The sequence below is a fragment of the Parasteatoda tepidariorum genome, chromosome 3 (assembly GCF_982258835.1).
Source record: "Parasteatoda tepidariorum strain Cologne lab strain chromosome 3, Ptep-v5.0, whole genome shotgun sequence".
Classification (NCBI taxonomy): domain Eukaryota; kingdom Metazoa; phylum Arthropoda; class Arachnida; order Araneae; family Theridiidae; genus Parasteatoda; species Parasteatoda tepidariorum.
This window is the reverse complement of record NC_141757.1, coordinates 98,339,663-98,360,618: the sequence shown is the minus strand read 5'-3', so window position 1 is coordinate 98,360,618 and position 20,956 is coordinate 98,339,663. Positions and strand designations below refer to the sequence as shown.

The window sequence follows — 20,956 nt, the reverse complement described above, 5'->3', positions numbered from 1 at the left end:
CGGAGCTTTCGGCCTTACTAGCTCTAACTAATATTGAAGCATTTCTTTTTGCGACATATTCTAAGACATTTGTTATTTTCTATAATGACTTTCCTCAGTTTTTGCAGCGAATTTACAAGAATTTAAAACTATTACTGAAATGCCAGTTTGCGCGATTGCAACTTGAAACAATTTTGATAGAAAAACAAAAGGAAAAAATATAATTTTCCGCGTGTTCCTTAAAGTAAATGAACAACTATGTAAAGAATGGATTCCGAAATGACACAGTTAATAAAAAACAGCAATACGTTTATTCTGTCGTTAAGAACTTTTATAAAAATTCATTATCTAAATAGAAACCGCCTCGTTACTTCAAAAAGAAAGGCAGGTGAAAAAAATGGATAAAGTCAAAGAAAATTAAAATGTAAATAAAAAGTATAAATAAAATATATAGTATATAGTTGGAATTCTCCTAATTTCATAACATATTTTTTAATGTAGTTCTTTTTAATATTTATGATTTTTTTTTTAAATTATACTCTCTTAAATTTAAATATCTATAAATTATACCATCGTAAATTTAAATATCTATAAACAATTGTAAAATTTCTAATGTCATTATGAACCTAAATTATTATTTTGTTTCAGTAATTATCGTTCAAGGTTGATGTTTCCTAATGATAAGGTATGAAGAAATTGCTATTAATGACATATTTTAAAATCGGGGATTCTAAATTTAACTCAACTTATTGTTATAAAAGAATACGTAGATAAAAAAGTGTCGATATATACTTTCATTTTTCTTAATAATTAAAGTTAAAACTGAACTTTTTAAAATAAAGTACTTATAGTGTCATTTTCGCCAACTAGTAAAATATTTTTATAAGTTTAAAATGGTATTTTTTTAATATACTGTCCAAGAAAGTTTTTTTAAACTATGTTTATGAATGGAAATAATGTGTTAATTACGTAAAGTTTGAAAGCTAATAACCAGAAAACGTCTAACTTATTTTTACAAAGAGAAAGATGCAAAGTTATAAGATCTTTGCGTGCGATCTTCCGAGATCTGTGGACCCAGTGACGTCATGAGGAGGAAATTCGTAGCTTCAGTTCTAAGAGCGGAGTGAACTAGCCCTTCTATTCTCTTTTCAATTGTATTCTAACCATATTTGACTTTCAACCATATTATCGTTCTGATATGCAGCAACCTTAATAAGGTTTTAAACTGAGCAACAGTTTCATGCAAATAAGACCATATTATCACGTTAGTATGCTCAAAAAAGAGCGATAATATATGCTTGAGCTTCTAACGTCGTTGCAAGTTAATACTATATTATAGTTCAATACTCTCCAAAGTTTCTAAGAGATTCCTTGTCTCACAAAAAATTTAAAGCGTTTGAAATCAATTTAAACTACTAACTAAAAAAACAATTGATATATTAAAAAAAAGTCTCTATGAAGCACATAAATACACAGAGATAATAGTTAAACGGGCTTCTTTGATTTAATGCACTGTCAGAAAATGGGTTCAATTTTGTACCATAACCTTGAACCATATTTCTTTATTCAAGAAAAAAATTTATACAATCTTAATAAGGTGAGACTTGAATCGCAATTTCATTCAGGTTGAACCATAGTATCATGTGATCGAATTTAAGTAATAGTTCAACTAACAACGTCCGTTTTAAAGTTGAAGCAAATTAAAGGTTCAGTATTGCTTATTAAAAGTCTTCTTTCGCTTCAAAAATATGCAAATTAGATATAACAGTCGACATATTTCAAGCACTCAAAAATATTCCCCCATTTTCAAAACTTGCCAGAGTTAATTTTTTTTTCGTCGTATGCCTGTTTTAGGCCGTGGGGATTGTTCCTGTTTTTCAGAGGCGCCATCTATGGCCAGGAATACGACTTCTGCCACGCAATTCACACAACCCGTTTATAGGGCGGGTCACATTCACACATTAAGGAGAAAGGACATAGAACACACGCAGAGAGAAAGAAACATCCATGCTTTGCCCGAGATTCGAACCCAGGAACTTTCTGATGTAAGGACAGTTCCCTGCCCCCTACACAGGCCGGTCGGCTCCAGAGTTAAATGAAATCTTGAAAATGAGCGTCTATTTTTGAGCGCTTTAAACATGTCGCATGGTATATCTATCCAATCTGTATATTTTTGAAGCGATTGAAACTTTTTAATCAAGTAATATCTTACCACTTCAGTTTCTTAAGATTATTCATTTAACAAAACAGTAGTTCCTAGTAGTGAAATTAAATGAAATTGCTAACTCAAAATGACACTCGAAAACTTAAAAAAAATAAAAATAAAAAAAAGCAATTAAGTATCTTATCAATGTTAAATAAACGATAGTCTTTTATTTAGTTCTCTCAGAAAAATCTATTCTGAATTGAACCATAATAATTGAAGCATAAGCATAACCATAATAATTTATCCATAACCAAGTGAACCATAAGTGTTGTTTCTAATCCCCAAGAGGTCCATCCCAATTAGACCAATTCCATAAGTCCAAAAATGTCCAGGAAGTCTAAAAACAGATGAGGTTTTGAAAAAACCTCGTCGATCTTAAAATCGATACAGTTTAGAATATGCTCGGGCGAAGCCTGAGCAGTCCTACATTCAGTGCAAAGTCCAAAAGTCTTTTGCCCTTGAACATACGAGAGACACCTCAAGTGACCACTTGCAAAGCGAGATAAACAAGTCTGCTGGCTTCTAGGTCCCTCAAAAAGCAAGGCACTTCCAGGTCGTTTTCTGAAATACCAACTATGTGGAGGAGGAACCCTCCAGAGGTCCATAAACATTTTTTTGCACTCTGAAAAGACCTCGTTGAAAGTGGAAGGTAGATCTGGCTGTAGAGGTTCCAAAGAAGCATCTTTAGCCAGTGAGTCCGCCATCTCGTTACCTTTGATTCCAACGTGTGATGAAATCCATTGGAAGTGTACTCCAAAGTCCGCAGAGAGCCTGAAGAGCATCCCCAAAATTGAAGCCGCAGCCCTGTCTCCAACATTCCTCCAGTTGCTAAGGTGTTGGATTGAAGATTTGCTATCCGTCAGTATCCATATATGCTTAAAGTCAGGCTCAGCAATATTCTCAACATGTCTTAGGCCATTTTCAATCGCAATAAGCTCAGATCTGAAATTGAGCAAAATTCAGAATTTCTAATTTTGAGACTCAATGTGTACGTGGGTGTTTTAATAAAAACCCCACTACCTGAATGACCTTCGTCGCTCTTGCTACCATCTGTGTATAGTTGTAAAGCATCTGATGGTATTTGGCTAAAAGATTCAAGAGCCATTTGACTCATAAATTCTGGGTTGTCTTTACTTTTATAGGCCGGGTACAACAGCTCCGTATGGTAATGAAACCATAAGTAATTGAACCAAACCAATTATAACCCATAATACCAATAATAACCCATAATGATCCCATAATTGAACCATAACCAATTGAACCTAATTGAACCATAAGCATAATATAATGCTTTTTTTTTAATCTCAAAAAGGCATTAAATCGTGTTTCCATTCTAGTTGAGTCATATTATCGTGTAACCAAATTTAAGAATCGCGATTATAAGTTCAACTTTACACCACATACAGCCTGCACCAAATTTGATAGTTATTATAGACGCTTTGTGTATTACGATATCCACTTCAAAATTTCCTACTGTGTTAGAAAAAATTTTTTGCTCAATACCTCATTTTGGATCATGATTTAGTTTATTACGCGAAATAACGGTAATTTAATTTTTTCATAAAATAACTCATTGTAATAACTATTACAGATTCCTCTATAAGAATAACTGGAATGTTATTTTAATCTATTCCGATATATATTTTTTCATAAGAAATTTCTTATGAAAATTTTCTTTGGTAATAATTTATACTTAATGACAAAATATAATTTTTTTTACAGATAAGTTTCTTTTTGGTTTCACAGTTTTTTCCTTTTAGTTTCACCTATTAATATGCATATATATATATTCCTAAAATAAATTTTCCTTACGAATATTTATAATTTAAAAAAATACTAAATATCAAACCATAAAATCTTCTAAGAAATGCGAGTATCTTATATCACGATTTTAAAACAGAGTTTTTATGAGATATTTGAATATAAATAAAGTAGAATTGTTTAAATTATGGTAAGATTATGCAAAATCGCTTGCATAAAATATCGATAAAGAAAGTTGATTTCGGGGAATAAATTTGAATCAGGAAAAATCGTGGCTGATTTCTTAAAACATTACTCTCAGCTTACCAATTTATTAGAAATATGCTCATAAAAAACTTAATGAAAAAGTGCATTATATCACTATTTTATAAAATCCTAACTTTGGTATGGAATAGTTATACTTAGTTATAATGCTCACTCTGCTTTAAAAAAAACAACTTTAAGAAATGCATTTTAAAATATCCATTGCATTTGCAAAACAGTTTTTCGTTGTAAACATTTAAGAGAATAAAGTTTAATAACTTATGAATTAAAATTTGCAAACTAACCATATTACCTTTCCACAGAACTCGAAAAATTGATAAAAATATTTTTTTAATCATTAAATTTAAGGTTAATTAAAAAATTTTACAGTTATAAGTAGTTGACAGTATTTTTTTAAAAAAAGGCAAAAAAATCCTGTATTTAAGTGTAAAGATATATTTAGGGATTCTAAATTGCATATTTTTTCAAGATAATTTGATATTTCTATAAATTGAAATAGACATTTAATTAAGAATAAATGTAATAATAAATGTTTAAAAATTTAATACCAGGTTTCTGAGTATATCTTACATTTCATTTATAACCATCATTGACTGCCGACTAAATTTTGAGTTTACGACTACCAATTTTTAACTTCGTAGCCTTGTAAAACCCAATCCAGAAGACTAGGAAACTTCGAGTATTGGGGGTAATTTGCCTTCATGGAGGAGTTTAGACGAACTAACCCGCATTTGCTTTGCATGGAGAGGGAAACCACGAAAATCTCCCACGATCTTGATGGCAAGGGAACTCTTACCCATAATCCGACAACCACTGAGGAACATTTTACGTTAGCATAGTGGTTCGTAATTCGTATCGACCTTCCATCACTGGAATTCGAACCCGGGTCACCTCATTTGCAGGTGAGCGCTCTATCCTTTGAGCCACTACGGCTCCATCTTAAATCATTTCATTTTACTTCATTTTATTACCGTTGTTGAACAGCAGACCCAATTCTTGGGTTTACGACTACTAATGTTCAACTACGTAGCCTTGTAATTTTGAACCCGATCCAGAAGACAAGGAAACTTCTGGATCAAGTATTGGGTAAAATTCGTCTTCGTGGAGTACTTTTTTGATGGAACAAACCCGCATTTGCGTACCATGGAGAGGAAGACCACGGGAACCTCCCACAGTTAGCCTGACGGCAAGTGGAGTCTAACACATGATCTGTCTGCCACTGAGGATATTTGACATCAGCATTGTGGTCAGGGCAAGCCGGATGCGGAATTCGTATCGACCAGCCATCACTGGGATTCGAACCGGGTCCACCTCATTGAAAGGCGAACGCTCTATCACCTGAGCCATCGCGGCTCATATCATCTTAAACTATTGTCTTAAACTTTAAATTCAGCTAACTTGCTCTACTGTAATAAACTTTTAGTGTTCCGGTGTCTCAGTCGATCAGAGCATCACTTGCACCAAAGCAGAGGATCACTTGCACCAAAGCAGAGGATCTCGATCTCAATCCTGGCAGCAGACAATTCACCATTGCTAAGAATCTTCTTATGGGTCGTGACGTGGAAGTATGGAGAGAAGGGTACCAGATCAGGAGTTGACCACTTCGTCTGACCATAGTCAGAATTATGCAACATTTCATGGCCATTAGAAGATAGAGCTCTGAAGCAAAAAGGTGCTAATTGATGTGATATTTCACTGAGCCTATTATACGCATTTATTTTAAAATTTCAAAAATAATATATGTAACCATACAATTTATATAGTGGTGATGCCACAGGTGGATGAAAAGTTTCATTACCCTCTCCATGAAGTTAGAAAATCTCGAAAATTTTATCAAAGAATTTTTAATAATTATTAAATTTTCATTATCATAAATATTTATGAATTTCGAACAATATAGTGTTCTTTTGTTGTAACGAAGATGTAAATAAATTATCCCTAAAAGTTTGAACACTCCTTCAAATCAGAAAAAAGAATTTTATAAATGCAATCAAAAGAATTAAAAGAAAATAATAAATGCATCGTATAACTACTAGTTAAGCTTATTACCACAATCCATTTGGTCTTAGAAAATAGTCATTTTTAGCTCTTTAAAAAGGACACGTTGGATTTTTATTTGTTCTATCATAAGAATGAAAACTTAATGCATTTCTCCATAGTTGCTGCAAGAAACGTTCTCGTGTTATTAAAAAAAATATTTATAAAACATTCTAGTATTTGAGTTTCAACTCTTTAATACTCAACTCAGCAATGTTAGTTTTAAGGAAAGAAGTTTATTATTTTTTTTGCATATATTCTATGATTAGACCGTATTCATAATTTTTCAGTACTCGCAATTTTTTAGAAAATTAGTTTGTTTCGTAACCAGTGCATTATTTATTCATTTTAACAAAAAGTAATACTAAATTAAAAGTGATAAAATAGAGCTGCTTGAGCAAACGATTTTATAAACGATGCAGTTTAGGAATCATTTTATAATTTTTATCACCTTTTAATTTCCTTTAACTGAAGAATGACTTATTAAATAACAATAGTAATGCTTTGCTATAAAATGCAATTTGAATTGATATTTAAAAATAGCAAATAGTAAAATTAAATTTTACTATTTGTAATTTTAAACTCTATTTTTATTCAAGTTTTAAAATTAAATACTTACTCGTTCACTTATATTATTTTTTAAACACAATTACTGTATACTATAATACTTTAAATAAAACAAACATTCACAAAAATAAACTCTATATCTTACTGATAAGCCTACAATGCTTCAACTACGTAAATTTAAAACTAACAATATACTTTGAAAAAGCTAATAAAAAGATAACTTTGAAATAGTACCATATAAAAAATAAATTGCAATTTGTATTTATAAAGAAAACTTCTGTTCAACATTTTTCAGAATCTTTTTTTTAAACCAAATACCATCTCGGAAAATTTCACTAAGCCTTTGACAAGTTCCTTTTATTACTACCATAGCAAGAAAAAAAGAAGCTATTGCCGCTAAATGTTTTTGTTGTCTACATAGCCTTACAAAACAAATCGTTAATACGACGGTTAAATTCTTCCATGTGTAGAAATTTAATTTAAAAGGCTCTTTCCAAACACAAAGAAAGAGCAGTAAAAGAAAGCAATAAAAACGAGAAACTGCCGTGTTACATTTAATTTTCTATTATTCTGGTAAACACCATATACAGAAATGTCTCCTTAACTATTTATCTGAACAATAGTTAAAATATGAACAAAATGTATGTAATAAGTTAGTTTGGCAATTAAAGAGCCATATATTTTGTTTTCAACCATTAAATTTTGCCTTTAATTAGCTTTGGATTTCAATATGGCTGCTTAAGATTTGTCGAGGCATATTATTTGTCAGAGGCATTATTGTACGTTGTATCATAAATTTAAATTGTTGGTAGAAATTTAATTGTTTTTAAACGATTTTGGGTTTGTATTTTAAAAGAAATTAAGCGGGTTCTAAACATGCGGAATTTTATGTTTTTCCGCATTATAACGTTAATAGAACGACACTACAATGAATTCAAAATGTGGATGAAATATAATTTATAAAATAAGGTTTAAATATAGTATGCTAGTTCAAAATAAGGGATTCAAAAAAAGGAAATAAGGATTATTAAAAATAAAGAAATAAAGATAATTCAAAATAAAAGAATAAGAATTATTCAAAATAAAGAAATACGAATTATTCAAAATAAGGATACTGATTTAAGAGAAAAATAATTGGTAAAAACTACTACTTTTAATAGAGCTAAACCATATTTGCGTTACACGGAAGGAAATACCACGAAAATCTCCCGACGGGAAGGGGATTCTAACTGAGAATATTTTACGTCAATACTGGGATCGATGCTAACCCGGTGAGAATTTATAATGACCAGCCAAGTCTGGATTCGTACCTGGTTCACCTCATTCGGAGGCGAGCGCTTTATCCCCTAAAGCAAACCGCCTAAATAAATCTACAGGGCATAATCTTTATCAATAGAGCAAAACTAGTTTTCGCATGTGATTAGACAGGAAAACTATTGTACTGAAGAGAAATATTTACCCTAAATCGCCCGTTAGGGAAAATGCCTAAGATTTGGAGCATTTGCTTACTCTGTGCCAGAGTAAAAATAAATATATAAATTGAACAATTATAAATTCTTAAATTTCTAAATTTTATTAATTATTAAGTTTCTTTAAACTAATCTTTTGCGAGAAAATGTTCAACAAAATTCTTAACAGTTCTCGACAAGATATGTGATTAATGCTTATTAATTTTAAATTTTTATAATTGATAAAATTTGGAAACGATTTTCGCTGTGAGAGATTTTTCATGGTTTTTCATATTCAATATATATATATATATATATATATATATATATATATATATATATATATATATATATATATATATATATATATATATATATATATATATATATATATATATATATATATATATATATATATATCGAAGTAAGAAAACCGCTTTCTGGTTGCTACAAGTAAAGCCTCGAGTCTAAAAAAGTTGACGTTTTAGATTGTTTTGCATTTGAAGAACATACATCGTGACATTCAGTGTAAATATATTTTAGAAAGTTTGAACGTTTTTTGACATTTTAATATCTTTTGATATAACTTGAGCATTGAGAGTATTTTTCGTTAAATCAGAATATTTAAAATATCAGCTATTTTTATTTCCCCATCAGAAGGAAAACAAAAATACTTGGAAATTTAATATAAAGCAAGGTTTCGAATGCCAATCAAAACTGAAAAACAGAAAATATCAGTAACTTTTGATGTAATAATCGGATATCTTGTGATAAGGTGCAATCATAACGATTCAAAATTATAACCTTCAAAACGCTAATTAATTTTTACGAGCAATATTTTAAGTTATAAAATCAGAAACAAAAAGATTTTTTTTTGAGTAAACAATAAAACATTTTTTTTCGACGAATTTAAAATTCTTACCCTCTAAATAGGGAGATAGCAGCAATATGGCACACATAGTCACAACTATTTAGTCAAAGGCCAAAAATCAGAACCCATTAATGTTAGTCTATCGTTTTTGAGTATATCGCCTTATCTCTAAAATCCATCCACTAAAGGGTTAAATTAAATCCACTCACTAAATGGTTTCAAAGAAAGATACATTTTATTGTAAAACTCGTTTAATCAAAGATCATTCCATTTAAAGTCTAATTTTTAAGACCATTTTATTTAAGAGCCAGTTTTTTTAAAAAAATCGGTCACGTCAAGCGGTGTTTGATACTTGACACTCATCATTTTCTTGACCTTTCTAGGATATGTTCTCTGCGTATTTGCCTGTTCCAAAAATAATTTTGTTTTTTTTAATTTTATTTATTTCTTTATTATTGAAAACGAAAGGTTATTTTTTTCCAATGAGTACATATTCTATAGAATTATACACCGAAGAGCCATTATACTATGGCCACCTTGCTAATAACATGTAGGACCGCCTTTAGCCCTCAAAACTGCTAGCACCCGCCTTGGCATTGATTCCACAAGGTGCTGATAGGTAGTCTGAGGTATTTGGTACCAAGCGCTCACCAACTGGTCCTGCAATTCCCTCACATTGCGAGGGGGTAGCATGGCAGGAAGAATTTGGTTTTCCAAGTAGGACTACAAATGCTATATTGGATTAAGGTCAGGTGAATTTGGGGGCCAAGACATGGCTTGATAGTCACTGGAATGTTCCTCGAACCAATCCGTGAAGATTCAACCCTTATGACATGGTGCATTATCCTGTTGGTAAACACCATACCCCGCAGGAAAAACTGTTGCCATGAATGGGTGAACCTGGTCTGCAACTATGTTCAAGTAGCTTACGGACGTCAGGGATTGTTCCATGAGGATTATGGGTCCTAATGTGCCCCATGAAAACATTGTTCCTGGGCGAGAAACCATGAAAACCTGGGCGAGCCCATTGTTATACATGGAGGGTGGTCATAATGTAATGGCTTTTCAGTGTATATTGTCCATTCTGATTCAATACAGTTTGCCATCTTGTAGAACAATTCCTCGCTCACTAAATTTTTGTTCCTTGCTGGCAAAGAAACTGATCTAGGTGTTTGTTTTTTTTTTAACTTTTAAGAGACTTTTGTAGAGACTGGAACAAATATTGTAGGCAATCTCCATTTTTCGTCCTCAGTGATGATGCGTTTCAAAAATGGTTCACTTTTCTTGACGTTTGAGAAGCAAATCACAGACGTTAAAACGACGACACAAATTCCAAATGAACATGAACGGTCGAATCCGTTCGCCGTTTTAAGTCAATTATTCTTATTCTTTATTGGGAATCAGCTACAACTGACCTTTGAGAATGTGGTGTACCTTCAACATTAAAATTGCTGGATCGAAATATTGCAAACCGTTTTCGCACTGACATTCGGTCCTTAAATCTTCTCCGTACACATCGGGTGATTTTCTGCCTTGAAATGAGCAGTATTTTTACCTTTTCGACAGTAAAAATAAATAAATAAAAGATAAAATATGCCGAAAACGCTACTCTCTACTTTTCACTTTCTCTATTAGAAAGGGCACCGACCAAAAGCCCCTGCGTAGAAACAATCTAACTTTTTCTCAAGCAAATCTTGCTAATATCAAGCTGTCAAAATATAAAATGATTATGCGACTGTTACGATTGGGTCGTGTGCAATACAATTTAAGTTCAGTGTTATACAATTAGGTCCTGTGTTAGAAGATATTTAGATTATTTTCCGAACAACTTAATAAAGCTATTAAGCACGTGTTTATGTTTGTGAGGGGGGGGGGGATTCTGGGTGAACAAGCCTGAAAAATCCTCTGATATTTGAGAAAAATACATATAATTACAAGTTGCAAAACTTTTTGTGAAACTCGTAAAATCATGGCACTGTCCATTATTTTATGTTCTACTACGTTCACACTGATTACTAACTATCAGTGGACCTTTGCATCCAGGGTCAAAGGCCCTTCAAAATTCTTTAAAAAGGCGCTATTTTCTTAGACTTTAACTGTCAAAATCTACCAGTACCAACAGTGAACCCACAAAGTAAATACACACTAATGATATGTACAAAAATCAACATATGAGAGATGTATATTTAGCGTGAACCCTAAAGTAGCGTGGAATTGAAATTTCCCAAAACTTTCAAGGTCATTAACTGCCTTTCCCAAATTAGACATGAATAAAGTTTTTTGGAAAAGAAGCCCTAAGTATAGTAGGAAAAAAAATCTATGCACAAACCTATGTTTCCTGATTAAACTTTTTTATACTGTGACCCTTAATTTTAAGGCCTGCGCCTGAGTAACTGGATACAGAAATAGTTATGGGAAAACTATAAAAGTTTTTTAAAAAATGTGATTTGGCCCAATATGAGTATATGAAGTTAAAACCTTTGCCCGAGGCGAGCTGCATTCTCAATCTAGAATTAACTGATGGAGAGGAGATTACACTTTGCTAACTAGACGAGTGACATATTGTTTTACGCTGAATCGAACAAAATTTTATCGAAATCGATACAGCTAATAGATCAAAAGTTATAGGAGTCTTTATGGATAAATAGTGCAGTGATTTGCTATTAGATCCTGTGGATTTTTTAGGTTTAATCTTATGAGCTAAAACCAATAAATCAAATGAGAGCAGACCAATTTATTATTAATAATTTAAGAAATATTTCATACCTTATTTTGAACATATTAACTTTCCGATTTTACACTGAATCGAATTAAAATTTAGGCCAATCGGACGAACAGTTTTTAAAATTTTATTTTAAAACAGCATAAATTTTGACTACTATCTGTTTACTTATTTGACATTACTATGTAAGCACTTAAAGTTTTGGCTCCCGTGTACAATTTTGGTTTGCTTGAGTCAAAAACTGTGCTTTTTATAAATTAAATCATTTTACCTCTTAAAGCTTTAAAATTATTAATTGCATTAATTTGGTTTCGATCTCATTTAAGAGTAAATAAATACGGATGATCAAATACATTGCTTGTTTATACAGGGTGGTCCTAAAATATATGTCAAAAGTGTAAAGATAGGTGGAGGGGACATAAATAAGCATATTTCGGATAGGAATGTGTGTGCGGTAATGGGACATTAAAGCACGAGCTTGTAAAGCAGTATGAATCAGAGGAAACTGAAAAGACAAGTAAAGACAAAAGAAAATAAAAATTTATCAACAGTTTACAAGAGGTGCTCGAAAGAGCAGCCACCAACATCGATACAAGATTCAGAGCAACGGCGCATGGATCGGCGTACATTAGAAAAGACGTTAGGCATGTCGAGCACATGCAAAGCAGCAACAGACAAGCGGGCAACAAGATCTTCTTGATGGGACTCTCGTACACCAGGCTTTTAATATGACCCCAAAAGAAAAAATCCAAGCAGGTTAAATCAGGAGAACGCGGTGGCCAGGCAACTGGACCACCCTGTCCTATCCAATGCTAGCCGTAGACAGCGTCCAGGGGATTTCTGACGCTCCCTGAACATCCTCTGAGCAGCTAATTCGTTTCCTTGTGCAGCCCCATACATGAAATGCACGTCGGCAAGCTCCACATTGGTGAAACGATGCATGCTGTTTGAGATCCTTGCGGGAATCCAGCTAGCAAGCGCTTTTATGCGCCGCAGTCATCAGCGCTCCCTACCGGCTCAAGGCGGCATTACCGCACACACAATCCTATACGAAATATGCTTATTTAAGTCCCCTCTACCTACCTTCACATTTTTGACAAATATTTTAGGACCACCCTGTATAGCAATGTCAAACGTGTTAGTACAAAACAGCACTTTTTCTATAAAAATCCAACAGACCAACCACCTTTATTTTAAAGTACTCCATATTCATTGTAGAAACAATGAAGGCCACCTTTGTGGCAAACTTGTATAAGGGTATACGAAATCATTCTAAAAGCCTCTGAATCGCTCATGCAATCGTGCGTAACAGCGATACGCACATGCACGAACATAATTTTTTGTTTTCGTTTTTAAGCGTTCGCATGCATGAACTGCATGCGGTTCGCGGTGCTCGTGTATCTATTTTTGTTACTGTGTTTTCGCATTATCCTTTGTTTTAAACGTCAATGAAACTTGTCTTATTTTATTCTATAATTTATTAATGTAGCAGTGATAAATTTTACACCACACCCTTTCAGACTAAATAAATTCGACCGACGTCAAGGGCTAAAAGAAAAGCTCGAACTGTTTAATAATTGTATATTGGTACGTGAAAATCCGATAACTAAATAAAAAGTTTTCAAGGATTCAGATTTTTTTCACGCAATGTACTTTACAGTTCTCATACGCACTGACTACTGTTCACTTTGAAGTTTATTTTAATCATTTTTCTTGAAATATTCAGTTAATACTCAACATATTATTTGTGACCTTTAAACATATTTAAAGTTTTTTTATATTAGTATATTGATACGGTGATTTTATTCGTGTAATTAAGTAAAATTATAAAATTTTTCATATTCTTGAACTATGTGTCTGCATTACTATGTATCTGCATCTAAATATTATATCAGCATCAAGCCTTCACACTTACCCAAAGCATTACCATACAATTTACTCGCACAATAGCACTTTAATTAAACGAAACAAAATCTCTCTATTTATACAGGACTCAGCAAACCTTTTTCTTCCATTTAACAATATCTTCCTCAATCAATTAACAACCATTAATCAATGAAATGCGGGGAAAGAAATTTACCCTATAGAAACAGTCCCGTCCTCTACTGTGACCTCAGTTAAATATAAAAGCCCTCTCTCTCTCCGTGTGATTAAAGACGTAAAAGTAGGACTATCCATCATGAAAAGCTAAGATGGCTAACATGAACGCCCTGTGACAGTGGTGGTTGGTTTAGTAACTTGAGACCTTCCTTCTTGGCTACTTTTAGTGAAGTAGTTAGGTGAGACAGATAAATGGTGTGATCACAAAAGACTAGTAATTATGGTCACGGTTAGGAGGGCCTTTCCCTTTTTGTTGAAACTTCTAGTAACATTGGAATATTCTTCTGCGGATGCTTAATCGTTTGGGGAGGTTGAAGTTTCCCAAGTGTAAGTTTGTAAAGTAATAGTTTTAAACATTTTCTTGCTTTAAAAAGTTGAATTCTGTCATTTTATTACATATTTTTGTTCTCTACATCATTAAAAAGCACTGCTTTGTTTAATTTCATTAATTTAAAAAAAAATTAAACACTTATATAAGGCTTCCACGGGTTTAGGAAATTTATAAATAGTAGTAAATTTAGGTTGTTTTCTTCGTCATTAAAAAGCACTGTTTTGTTCAATTTCATTAATTTAGAAAAAATTAAATACTTTTACAAGGCTTCCACGGTTTAAGACATTTATTAATAGTAGTAAATTTAGGTTGTTTTCTTCGTCATTAAAAAGCACTTCTGTTCAATTTCATTAATTTAAAAAAAGAATTAAATACTTTTACAAGGCTTCCACGAGTTTAAGAAATTTATTAATAGTAGTAAATTTAGGTTGTTTTCTTCGTCATTAAAAAGCACTTCTGTTCAATTTCATTAATTTAAAAAAAATGAAATACTTTTACAAGGCTTCCACGGGTTTAAGAAATTTATAAATAGTAGTAAATTTAGGTTGTTTTCTTCGTCATTAAAAAGCACTGTTTTGTTCAATTTCATTAATTTAGAAAAAATTAAATACTTTTACATGGCTTCCGCGGTTTAGGAAATTTATTAATAGTAGTAAATTTAGGTTGTTTTCTTCGTCATTAAAAAGCATTTCTGTTCAATTTCATTAATTTAAAAAAAAATTAAATACTTTTACAAGGCTTCCACGGTTTAAGAAATTTATTAATAGTAGTAAATTTAGGTTGTTTTCTTCGTCATTAAAAAGCACTATTTGTTCAATTTCATTAATTTAAAAAAAATTAAATACTTTTACAAGACTCCCATGTGTGTAAGAACTTTATTAATAATAATAATAAATTTAGGTTGCTTTCTTCGTCATTAAAAACTACTTCGTCTTTTCATTAATTTGAAAAATATTTGAATACTTCTACAAGGCTCCCATGATTCTAAGAAATTTATTAATAGATATAGCAAATTTAGGATAATATTTCTAGTAGAAATGTCCCTTTTTAAAATGCCATTTTAACGCTTAGAATTCAAACAGCTTAAAAGTCTCATAAGGTTAAGCGTAGAAGGGACAACATATTAAAAAAACACTGCCACTTGTTACATTTTCGTCATAACTTTTTAAAACAATTATTGCTTTTTTTATAGCAATTTAGGGTTTGAGGACGAATAATTCAACTTATTTTCTATCAACAGTTCATTAGATTAAAATGCATAAAAGTATTTCAGTTTATTTTTTGTTAAAAATATAAATCATCTAAGTGGCATTTTTATTATCAGCTCATCTAGGTTAGCCATCAACTATAAAGTTAAATTTTCATCTGTCAAGCATAAATTAACTTTTCAAAAACATTTCGCATTGAACAAATTCTAATATATATTCAAAAAATAATTTATGTCCCTTTATATGATGAAGAATGAGTCTAAAAAGCTTTCTATTACAATAATGCTGTGTATCCCAATTTAAAATGAAGTAACAATTTACTTGTTTTAGTAACTAACATATACAGTTAATAATTTATTATGCTTCAGAATATGCATTATTATACTAGATACAGAAAATTACATCTAATTATAAGCTTTTTCTTCCATACTATTATAAGTTATTCATGTATTGTTGGATGCTTTGTACTATATCGTTTAAAATTGCTGTAATCTTACCATAGTTTTAGGCTGAACAATAGAATCACATTGATTAATATTTATTACATAATAATATGACTCAACTTGCGCAAAAATATAGTTCAATTTAACATCTTAATATTGCTACACTAAATTAATGGCATATTATAGTTTAAAAAAATTATATTGTAGTTCAAATAGAAATATAAAAGCCACGATAACTTTTAGGTTAAAGATACTAATATGCCATTTTAAAGGACTTTGATCCTCAATGCCACAATCATGCCGCTGGTCCCCAAATTATGGAGCCTTAACCTCCATGACCCCTGGCCTTCAACGAACTGTTGCGGGAATACTTTACTAGAAGCGAAAATTACTCCCTAACTAAAATAAATTGTTTTTGTGGTTCTTTTAAGGTTTACCGGTGTGAAAAAAATACACCTGAGATAGAAAATGAGGTTTTTGCTTTACCCCGAAAATAACCTCATCAGTAAACGCCAACTTCAACCTAATTTACACATCATAAAATCAACCTTATATATAGCTCAGCAATACTTTAAGTTGAAATCGGGTGAAATTATTCACACCACAAATATACTTATTTGCTTGAAGTGTTGAAAAAATAATCTGTACACCTCAAAAACAACCTCAAGAGTGAATAAAACAATTTAATACACCTTGATTATAAACCAAAGGAGGTTGATTCTGAAGTTAACTTCAAATAAACCTCAAATCAACCGTAACTCCTCAATACACCTTAAATGTTTGTAGGGGAATATTTTTTTCAATGCCCATCTGCATTAACATTTAGCCAATTTAGGCACCTACAGAGCAGATTTTTTGGCCACTCCTTCAGGGGCACCATATTAGGTGGGCCAACGTTGCTCCCACAATAAGAACAGATAGTACAGAGAATAAAAGAACATCTATGCCTTGCCTGAGATTCAAACCCATAACCTTTCTGGTCCAAGGCCAGTTCCCTGGCCCCTATACAGTCCGGTTGGCTTGTAAGGGAGTAAATAGTGAATCAAATATCAATGATGAATATTAGTGACATCATGATTCAAAATTGAAGCGATTTTTCTGAGAATTTATAACACTTATATATGGAATTAAACACTTTTAATCCCTTATACAAATTTTCTCTCCCACTTCACTCATACAAATTTTCTTTTTTAGAATACTTTTCATGGCTCATTTTTTTCACTCATCCTTCTTAACTATCACTTATCTTTCATCCTTTTAAAATAAATCCCATATATTGACATGGCTAACACTATTTTTTTTCCAGGTGAGAACGCCTATGTTCATATGACATGTCATCTCCCACCCCAACGACACCTCTAGACGAATATCCCACTAACCTGTCCCTGCTCGACATCAGCCTCATCGTCATCCTCACCATCATCATCCTCATCACCATCCTCGGCAACACCCTGATCATCACAGCAGTCGCCACCACTCGCAGACTTCGCACTGTCACCAACTACTTCGTCGTCAGTCTGGCAGCATCCGACCTGCTCGTTGGCTTACTAGTCATGCCTTTTGCTGTGGTCAAGGAAGTGACCGATGGTTTGTGGCTCTTTGGACAAGTCGCGTGTGAGTTGTGGGTGTCGCTGGATGTAATGCTGTGCACAGCTTCTATTTTGAACCTTTGCTGTATAAGTCTAGATAGGTACGTTGCTTTTAATTCAAAAATATTGTTATTTTCAAACTTTGCGAAGACTACTATAAACATTTACCCGATATAAATGTTCAACTTCTATGTTCTTTAACGATATCCAATCAATAAATGAATCTTTTTATTAAGATTAATTAGGTATTAAAATAATAATTAAAGAGAGATGAAGCGTGAAATATTTAATTAGTTAAGAAAAACTAAATTGTAAATAAGATACTAATTAATTTTGTCTTATATCACACTAAAAGCATTACTTTAAGAACAACAACGTAATAAAGGATATGCATATAATAAAAATATAACTATTTTTATTAATTTGCTTAGCTTTGCATAAATTTATTTCCAATATTTTTTTTATTGTCTGGAATATCTTCCTTAAACAATAACATCATTCAAAGCTATTAAAAGGCACAGTGTGTACAGGACATATTTGATAGCATTTAAAAGATATAAAAGGAGAATCAGAGATTTAAAACACGCTACCAAAACTTTTGAATGTGTGTTTTTCATTAAACCAAATACAGTGAAACCTCTCGAGAACGACCACTTTCTGTTCCACAGTAAAATGGTCGTTAATGGAGGTTGGTCGTTCTAAGGGGTTATCTCCATTGACTTATGTTACCGAAGGTGCATGGTTTTTGCAAACTATTTTAATTTTAGTGCCAGTTTCTAGAAGTGGAAATGCCACTTGTAATGACAACGTGAAAACTGGATGGGTGAATAAAATTTAGCTTTAATAAAAATGACCCCTACTGATATAATTCTGAGTAGAAATTGAATTTACCAATTATGATAGAACTATTTTAAAAAAATAAACAATTTTGTTTTTTGTTTAAGTTTGCATTTAATTTTATATCCTAAATATTACTTAGCTTTAAAAGATGAGACGAGGTTTAACTATTTGCGATGCTTCGCTTTTCGCTAAAATAACTTTTTTTCCAATTTAATTTTGCACTCTAAAAATAAATCATTGATAGCATCGTCTTAAATGTCACATGAGGTTGTAGATCTCTATCAGAGATCGTCAAAATGTGCTCTCTAAATAAGAGAGTCTCACGCAAATATTTTGAATACATTTTAATCTACATATTTGTTTCGTCACTATTTTTTTGCTTTTTTTTTCCTATTTGACCATCTCCGCATTTGGTGCAGAAATTTGCCCGGTCGCTGGGAAAGGTTTTGATGGTCCCTCCTAAAGGTTTTCTTCAGCATAAAGTCTGCGGAAAAAATTCCGTGCCTTCGTAAGCAGAGGCTGTCGCTAAATAAAGGTGGTCTTTTCTTCGGGTTTCACTGTATTTCGTAAGAACAATTCTGTAGGTTATTTTAATTCTTCTTTTGCATCAATTCTGTAGGTTATTTTAATTCTTCTTTTGCATCAATTCTGTAGCTTATTTTAATTCTTCTTTTGCATCAATTCTATAGGTTATTTTAATTCGTCTTTTGCATCAATTCTGTAGCTTATTTTAATTATTCTTTTGCATCATGAGCGAAGTAGGATTTTTTAAGGACCATTTTCGGGAATTTTATGAATGCATAAATGTACATATTTTTAATTAATGCCATGGGGGTCACCGGTGACCGGTCCTGAGTTTGTTCGCAGCGCCACGTGGGTCACCGGCGATTATTAGAAACACATAATTCGAGTAAATTTTTAATGCTTTTAATTTCTTTATATTATTATCGTTACTAAAATGGTTTGAAGAAATTAATGCAATACATACTGAGAAAATCATTTTGACCAGACGGGCAAGTCATGCAAAATTACCGTGGCATTCAACGTGTTAAAAGATAGTCGGACATTCTTATCTCATGTAAAAGTATACTTCGTAGAAAAGTAGACAGTTTTCCAGAGAAATTACGGAATATATTTTCAAAATTTTCTTTATTTTGTTACTCTTCCTACAATCCTTATTTTAACATGGGGTCATGAAATTTTCAATCAATGATGTTATTTTCATTAATATTCTTGATTTATAATTATGTTGTGTCTACATAAAGTTTAATATATAAATAAACAATATAATATAAAGTTTAATATTGTTATTGTTTTTGGCATAAAGTTTAAGTAAAAGTCACAACTTACAAATTTTAAAATGAAGCCTATTTAAAATTATGCTAAATTTGTTTGAAAGAATAAAAGATTCAAACAAAACTAATTTATTTTATAGTTTCACAGCTAATTTACTAAAAATTCACCTTTTTAACGACAACACTTAAAACTCCTCTAAAAGGAGGCGTCATTTTTGTTTTAATTTTTAAAATTATTACGCTTATATATGATTAAATACAGTTCAACTGATTTAAAGAGAAAAGTTATAATATAATTATCTACAATGAGATCATTATTTCTATAATTACTAATTATAATTTTTTTCCTTAAATTAATATGACATGATTGACCGACAAAACATGTCTTCTTATTAATAAAGGTCTATCATTTCCATATTAAAAATAATTTTAAACATAATTAAAAATTAAATATCTACCTTACTTAAGAACTCTTTCCATCAGGTCTGATCTCTTAACTTTTCATAAACCATCAAATGAATGGCTTTAAAAGTTTATTATTAGCAAAATTAAAGCAATTCTATTTTTTTTTATACTTTGAGAAAAAAGCGCATATAATGGGCTCCAATCTTGAAAATTATCATCGAATAATTTTTCTCAGATGGCACTCATATGAAAACATGGGAGATGGGAGGACTTATGGCAGCAATAAAAATGAATGCCCCGGATTGTGGGAATGAAAATTACCTGCACAATTCTTTTTGGTAGTGTTGATCCTCACTCGTTTTTACGACCATTTTTTAAAACCTACTCCAGTCGGCAAAAAAAGAAATTTTAAGGTCTTGATGACATCAGGACAACGTAAAAATGACTTCTTTTACGACCTCCGGTTTTTTTCTTTTTTTTTTCTCTTTTTTTTCTTGTATAGTACTTCTAAGTTAAATGAAAGAGAAGGGTGATGACATAACTTTTATTTTCTTACAGGTTTAATATAAATGATTAAAATTTATCTTGGTCAATGGAATTCTCTTTTTCATCGATTTTGTCGTTTTTAATTAAAGGATGCATATACGATCTGAGCCAACTTGTTGCGGGTTTTTCAATTATGAGTTCATTAAAAAACAAAACTGCAGTTTTGCAACTGATGAACTTTAAAAGAAGATTCTAAGTTATCAATGGAAGATCATATTTCAATCTCATTAACTACACAACACTGATTTATGCTTCCACAGTATGACTTAAAATTTTTCATCCATTGAAGATAGCAAGTGACAATCTTACATAGTTTTCGTTGTAGTTAAAAGTTCCACAGGCAT

General features: G+C 31.6%; 1 protein-coding gene across 1 annotated transcript in view; it reads left to right on the top strand.

Moving 5' to 3' along the window:
- The window catches only part of LOC107444936 (5-hydroxytryptamine receptor 1D-like), a 280,715-nt gene that overhangs the window by 244,368 nt on the left and 15,391 nt on the right, over positions 1-20,956 (top strand). The window contains exon 3 of the mRNA XM_016059213.4: positions 17,244-17,627. Within this exon, the coding sequence (XP_015914699.1) occupies positions 17,269-17,627 (359 nt within the window). The 5' untranslated portion in view covers positions 17,244-17,268. The remainder of the gene's footprint in view (positions 1-17,243; positions 17,628-20,956) is intronic.